Source organism: Misgurnus anguillicaudatus, chromosome 18 (assembly GCF_027580225.2).
Source record: "Misgurnus anguillicaudatus chromosome 18, ASM2758022v2, whole genome shotgun sequence".
NCBI classification, from domain to species: Eukaryota; Metazoa; Chordata; class Actinopteri; order Cypriniformes; family Cobitidae; genus Misgurnus; species Misgurnus anguillicaudatus.
In genome coordinates, this window is record NC_073354.2 from 3334170 (window position 1) to 3341994 (window position 7825).

Genomic DNA, 7825 nt, shown 5'->3' on the forward strand with positions numbered 1-7825 from the left:
TTCGGTTTTTCTTTAAAATAAACACAAATTGGCTCAGTAATTTGTCATCAGGGAGGGAGCCCGGAGTAGTCTGTTTTTATGTGTACGTGAATGTCCCAGCCAACATTGCAATGTGGGCCCAATATGGGCTTTATATTTGGGCCCAATATGGGTTTGTCCCCACCTGGAACAGCCCTCATGAATTTGAAATAGAATCTGATTGGGGCAACTTACATAAGGCCCATATTGCCCCCACCTTATGAAGCCCACATGTCATTTACCAGGGCCCAGTATGGGTTTTTAATGGGTACTGGACTGGTCACTCATTATGTAATAATTATACTTTTAATTCTTAATTGTAATTTACCTTATATATTTATTTAAATAATATATTTGATTAAAATTAATAACTAATAAAAGCAACAATTTCAGTTTGGAGCATGAATATTCAACAATTCACTCATCTGGGAGGGAATTCTTGTAGTTTAAATGTTTATATACTTTATAGTTGTAATTGTTAAAGTCTGCTTATTTTCAGCAAATATTATATGAAATATGATATTATATTATAGTAGAAGTGAGCAGGTCATAATGATGTCTCCTTATATGAAATACCTGACTCCACTCATCAGAATGTTTAAAACCTTTCCTTTATTAACACACTAACAAGCTGACATCTCTTATTTTCCCTCATTCACTGTGCAAATTGAAATTAAATTAACATTTGATAAAATCATAGGCAGGTGAACATTATAACTAAAATTATTATTATCAAAATTACATGTCACAATAGAAAATTTAAATGTATAAAAATGTATTTCAAGCATGAAATTATTTTGCCCACATATGTCCTATGAGGGTCCCATATTATCAGCACACATGGGCAAACCTATATGTGACCCACATACATGTGCTGATCATATAATTAGAATATCATCAAAAAGTTTATTTCACTAATTCCATTCAAAAAGTGAAACGTGTATATTATATTCATTCATTACACACAAATCCATATATTTCAAATGTTTATTTCTTTAGAAAAAAGAAAAATGAGGCACTCCTGATAAATGCACAAAAAGCCCTCAATGAAACAATGGCCACACGCCCACGCGCTTCAACCACACAGCCCCCATCAGGGCATGCCAAACACACACAGGTGAACGCATCCACCAGGTAGAGAGGCATGGGAATGGCCACACGACCCAAGCCCCACCCCCAACCTTAAAACTTATTTAATTATTTTCATTACAGCCAAACACACTGAGCTGTTCACAAAGAATACACTAATCATAAAAAACAAGTAAAGATTGCACAAAATATGTGTTACACTTGAACATTGCTATGCACACACAAGTAAAGATTGCACAAAATATTTGTTACACTTGAACATTGCTATGCACAGACATATCAAAAAACATTACCCATGATAAATCTAAAAACAAACATTAGAAAAGTATTACCAAATATTTGTTATGTTAAAGTATAAGTAAAACTTCCTCTAATGTTGATAGACACCTTCCATCCTAAACATAAACCAATCACCCACTGTATGCAAATTAAGGCAGCCCTGAGTTTTACAACAACCAATCAGTACTAAATTCCTATATGCTTTGTCTCTCTGGATATTTAAGGGAATGATGTAAAATGGTTCAGCGGGTCTTTCTGTACTTGGAAACTCACCCCTATGATGCTGTAGCATCATGTATTTTCATTTTACTTTGAAAAATCTGTAACCAGATATTCATCATTTGCCAGGTATGCATTATTCTCATTTGATTCTATGTTTCTTCGTATTTGAATTGGAATGTAAATTGGCTTCTGAATTATGTTTTTCTTACCTGGATAATAAATTGTTATGTTTGATTTTATTCTGTGTTGCTTGGTAAATGTTGACACTGCAAGTAATATCGTTGTATCCGTAGTTACCGTAAGGACTGAAATCAGGCTAGGATTGGCCCAATCCCAGTTAGATAGTGAATAATACATCAGCTAAGGATTTGTGAGATACGAATAGCACTTAAATAGTTAGTTTAAGTGTACTTAGAAGCGTGGAGGCTGTGTTTCCGTTTAGAGTAACATTTCTGATTACTCTAAATAGGGTCCAATATTATTCTATTCATTAACTTTGACTAGAAATAATTATTGTAATAATTAAGTGTCACCTCTAAGGGGACTAAATAAAGTATGTTTAAAGTTGAACACGCAGAGAGCGGCCACTTAAGCGGATAGTCCAACCTCTGGCAGCGACCAATACTGATTCGCTTATGACCGTTGACCAGTATATTAATTATAAGGCCCATACTAGGATCATGTGCGACTGTCAGAACCGAATGAATGAGTGTAATACCAGAGCTTTATCAGAATAAATAAACAAACATCCATCTAAATTCTGTAAGTGTTAAAAGTAATAATCAATCTGATTTGTATTATAATATAAACTAAATCTTTATCTTTGGAGTCAGATAAGAGATAAACAAACCTTAATTACGTAACGCCAAAACGTCATCTGCAAGCGCCGAAAAAGACAGAACGCGCTAGAATCCTTCGACCATGCCATTTGGATTCCGTTGTTGGGCCAAACGGCTGGATGGGGACATATTTGTACACCCTTACAATGTGATATGCCAGACCCAACAATGCAGAAGAGCTGAAGGCCACTATCACAGCATTTTTGGTCATTACATTTATTGATTCTTCTTAACCCCAAAATTGCTGGAAGAAATCTGAAAAAAGGAGGTTAAGCAATATTCTAATTTTCTGAGATACTGAAAGCTCCACTGTGTAGGATCTACTCCCATCAAGCGGTGAAAGTCTATATGACAACCAACTGAATATTACTTTCTAGCCCCCCCATTCGGAACGCGTTTTAACCCGTACGGTGGCCCAGCCGTGTCATGCCAAGGTTAACATGGCTTCCAGTAGCTACAAAGCAAAAGCAATGAAACAAAATGAACAATTTCCAATGTCCTTTGCCTGTGATCCATCAAAGCACACAGATTTATTTTTAACATGGAAAAAGTCTGATTGTCATGATATGTCCGCTTAAAATCACATACAAAAAGCAACCATAAACGTAGCTTAGACACTGCTTTTTCATCCACGCGAGGAAAAATATCACAGGGGCTGTTAAACATGGTATTAAGATGTGTTTTCGTCGATCAGATCACAAGTGGACGAGAGAGACACATTACGTTTACACTTGGTGTTTAAATCCATCTCTTTTTGTCCATTTTCGACCGCTTCTCTCCAGATTACTGAGGAGATGGTCTGTGGACGAGTCCCTCTCATGTCATTTAATCATGAGCGGGAGTAATGACAGGTTTAAATGGACGCAAACTAATATTATGTCAGAGTCCAATGCTTATGTTTTCGGTAAACGTTACATGTCCGTGTATATGTAAGAGCTTTCTCTGATATTGGTGAAATAAGATCGCTCAACTTTCACACGCTTGTAAAATGAAACAAAAGACGCGCAGATCAGACGCTTTTATCAACGAAAGGCTAAAAATAGCGCTGTACACCGTGTGTTTGTGTTAGAGGTCAGAAAAGATGAAAAACATTTATCTCAGTACCTCAGATTACACAAATGGGCGGAGAGAAGGCGTGTGGCTGTTCGAACACATTTCAGGAATGTCCCTCATCGGCGAATGTATTTCAAAGATGGATGCACATCATGGATGCGCCAGTCGAGCGACTCGACCGTATGTATTTTAAATAGCAGATTCTACACTTACGAGAATACTTTGATTAGTGGGGTGGAAGTAATTACACATGAATGAGCACATACTATTGAAAGAATTAACTCAAAAAAGTACACAGTGGAGCTTTAATGAATTTGGGATTTTCATTAGTTGTCAGTTATAATCATCAAAATTAAAAGAAATAAACATTTGAAATATATCAGTCTGTGTGTAATTGCTGATTATAATATACAAGTTTCACTTTTAGAGCGGAATTAGTAAAATAAATCAACTGCTGTTTTTTCAGCAGGGAATGCAGGTTTGTTGCCACACTCTTAGAACAGTGGTTCTCAAACCTTTTCAGCATGCGGCCCCCTTTGTGTACGGTGCATTCCTTCACGCCCCCCCCCCCCCAAAGAAAATTTATGACAAAAAACATTTCTAAAACTTCACATTTTAATTAAACAAACCATTAAATTATACAAAGTAGTGCTGCCTTATTTTTTTAGGTTTAATTTAACAGAATTCATGATAAATTAATGTATTTTATACAAATGTCATAAAACTGGGGCCCCCCTGGCACCATCTTGCGGCCCCCCTGGGGGCCCCGGACCCCAGTTTGAGAACCCCTGTCTTAGAATGAATGTGTTAAAAACAACACATTAGTGTTGATTGTGGGACGACACACTAAATGCGTTGTCCCAGAATTCACCCATCACTGTGTTATTATTGAAACAACACATTTTGTGTTACTTTTAACATAGCTTGTGTTATATTTTAACACAAAATCAACACAAAATGACACACAATGTGTTAAAATTACACATAATGTGTTAAAATCTTAACGCACAAAGATGTGTAAAAAATTAACACATCCTTTCTAAGAGTGCAGAATCCAATAAGAACCTGATACAAAAAAAAAAACATCTCAGAGGGGCATATGTCTTCAGTTTCCCTTTCAATTCGCAAACCTCCACAAAACTTTTAACCAGTCAAAGGACCAAATGAAATCAAAAGAACAAACTGCTACAGCTCCCTCAAAAAAGTAAATGGACTGCATTTATATAGCGCTTTTAACAGACCTCGACACTTGGTCCGGTGGAGCCAGGGATTGAACCACCAACCTTCCGGTTTGTAGAAAACCTACATGAACCACTGAGCCACTGCCGACCCCCTTAATACTTTTAATAATGAATAAACTGACTGTACTTTTAATACAAGCCCAAACCTTTTACCAAATCCTGGCGTAACAAAAAATGACAACCAAAGGAACGGGACCGAAAAATAACCAAAACATTGTACAACATGCATTACACAAAGTGAACGTGTTTCGAGGTTCCAGTTGAAATAGCCCATATACGCACATTTAAATAAAGCAAACGTATAAAGCGTTCATCTTACCAGTTCAGAAAAACGCCGTGCATGATGTTGTTCGATGTAGCTTTGACAAAAGCCGGCGTATGTCCCAGTAAAAAGCTATAAAGAATGCAGCGGTCAAGTTTATCTTAATTTTGATAACACAAAACAAAGTATTTACTATTTTATATAATGCACATTGCTATTGTGAATGCATTCATAACGCTTAAACTTACTTATCCCTTGGAGGTCCAGGTATATGATCATATTTCTGATGAACATGTCTAACATACAGACAATATGCAACAAATGCGATTAAAGCAACACAGAGCACGTAAAACATAAGAGATGTGAGCCATCCTGTGATCTCATGAAGAAGCGTCATGATCGCGTTGAGAGTCCGGTGCGCTTTACGTCTCCTCTATCACTTTGGCAGTTTCTCAATATGCGTTCTATCCGTTCTTGCGTCCTTGTTAGGGTGACCAGATGAGATTGGCTGAAATTTGGGACGGGGGGGGGGGGGGGGGTTTCCAGACGTAACGGGGGGGGGGTCATCCAATAATAGTTTTATTTATTAATTTTATTTAATAATAAAAGACAATGAATTTCAAACTGAATCAATCATATTAATATAAGTACATATGCTTATAAATAAATTAGTATAGTATAGTTCATACAAGAATAGTTTTCTTTATTTTACTTAATAATAAAAATAAGGAATTTCAAACTGAAGTTACTGAACTAATCATATTTTTATTAATATAAGTACATATGCGTATACATTTATATAATATGTAAAGAAGTATTTTTTAACAAAGTGCTTTGCGTGCCCTCGACCAATCTGACTCCTTCACGCGACTGACTGTCACTGCCTGCACTTTCAACTGTCCTCGCGGCTGCTGCAACTTTCGCTCTCTTAGTCAACTCTATAAAACAAAAAGGTCCTATTATCTTTGTGCATATATATGAATTAGATAAATTAATAGAAACAATACAACGTCAGCATATTTCGCGGAGGTTTTAACTGCTGCCAGCACAATGAGAGCCTACAGTATAAAAACAAGATGCTGCAACCAATGAGCAGCTGGCGGCGGCTGGCTGCAGCCAATGAGCAGCCGGCTGGGGCTGGGTGCAGGATGACTTAAAGGAATAGTCTACTCATTTTCAATATTAAAATATATAAGTGCACGGTAAGGTTTTGATGACTTTTATTTTGAAATTGTCACTTTTCGTTTGTTACGTCACTTGGTGTATTCACAGGTGCATATCATCTGTGTGTTTGATCTGTTATATAATGCTAAAACATTTGGGTATTTTGGCATCTTTTAAATTGTTGGGTTTTTATAATAAAATTTGGGATATAGGAAAATTACCTACTGGATGGAAAGAGTCAGTCATTATTCCTATTAAGAAACCAGGAAAGGATCCGTCAAATCCAAAGAATTATCGACCAATAGCATTGACATCGCACATGGGAAAGATAATGGAAAGAATGATTACGGAGAGAATAGAATTTTATGTGGAAAGTAGAGGAATTTTATCACCTCATCAGAGTGGTTTTAGAAGAGGAAGAGGAACTATGGATCCCATTATATGTCTAGAAACAGATATTAAGAAAGCTCAGATAAATAAAGAATCAGTGATGGCAGTCTTTTTCGATGTTGAAAAAGCATATGACATGGTTTGGAAAGAAGGATTAATGATTAAACTTGATATGATAGGAATAACGGGTAGAATTTATAATTGGATAAAAGATTTTTTATTTGAAAGATGTATTCAAGTTAGAATTGGGAAAGCCTTATCTGGAAGATATATGGTGGAGAATGGTACCCCTCAGGGCAGCATCATTAGTCCAATACTCTTTACCATTATGATAAATGATGTTTTTTCTCAAGTGCAAGGAGATATTGGTAGATCATTATTTGCTGACGATGGAGCACTGTGGAAAAGAGGAAAGAATATAAATCATATTACAAGAAAAATACAAGAAGCAGTTGAAATAGTAGAGAAATGGTCATATTCATGGGGATTCAGGTTTTCAGTAGATAAAACAAAATCAATAGTATTTACTAGGAAAAGAGGTATTGATACACAGATAAAGATGTACGGAGAAACGATTGAAAGAGTTAAAATTTTTAAGTTTTTGGGTGTGTGGTTTGATATTAAATTATTATGGAAGGAACATATTCAAAGGATAGAAACTAAATGTAAAATAATTTTAAATGTGATGAGATGTCTAAGAGGGTTAGAATGGGGAGCAAGTAGAACTGCAATGAAAAATATCTATATAACATTGATAAGATCAGTAATAGATTATGGATGCATTGTTTATGGTTCAGCAGGAAAAACTTTATTAAAAAAGCTGGATGTGATTCAAGCTCAGGCTTTGAGACTCTGTTGTGGTGCTTTTAAAACGACTCCTGTAGCTGCTCTTCAAGTTGAAGTGGGTGAAATGCCATTACAAATCAGGCGTAAGCAGCTTATGATGAATTACTGAGTGAATCTTCAAGGTCATTAAGAGGACCGCCATCCTACAGTAAAGGTGCTTCTTCCATGTTGGGAAATGGAAATATCCAAACAGACGTGTTTTGCATGGAAAAGTGACAAAGAAGCAAGAGAAATGGGTTTAAGTGGAAAAAGATTCATCCCTACTGTAGCTTTATCAATAACTCCACCCTGGATGTTTCCTGCAGTTTTCTTGGATTTTTCTATGCTAGAATTATTGAAAGATTTCAAAGAATCTGAAAACATTGCAAATATTGTGGAAGATAAACTACAAACAGTGTACCAAGAATATACCCCAGTGTATA

At 36.1% G+C, this 7825-nt stretch overlaps 1 protein-coding gene across 2 annotated transcripts in view; it reads right to left on the reverse strand.

The window, feature by feature from the left end:
* The window catches only part of LOC141350441 (cholesterol 24-hydroxylase-like), a 77672-nt gene extending 72207 nt beyond the window's left edge, over positions 1-5465 (reverse strand). The window contains exons 1-2 of one of the 2 annotated variants that reach the window (XM_073855561.1): positions 5252-5465; positions 5061-5135 (exon numbers count right to left, since the gene is read on the reverse strand). In XM_073855561.1, the coding sequence (XP_073711662.1) occupies positions 5061-5135; positions 5252-5400 (224 nt within the window). In that variant the 5' untranslated portion in view covers positions 5401-5465. The remainder of the gene's footprint in view (positions 1-5060; positions 5136-5251) is intronic. The other variant, XM_073855560.1, reaches the window with a different exon arrangement.
* Between the last annotated feature and the right edge of the window lie 2360 nt (positions 5466-7825).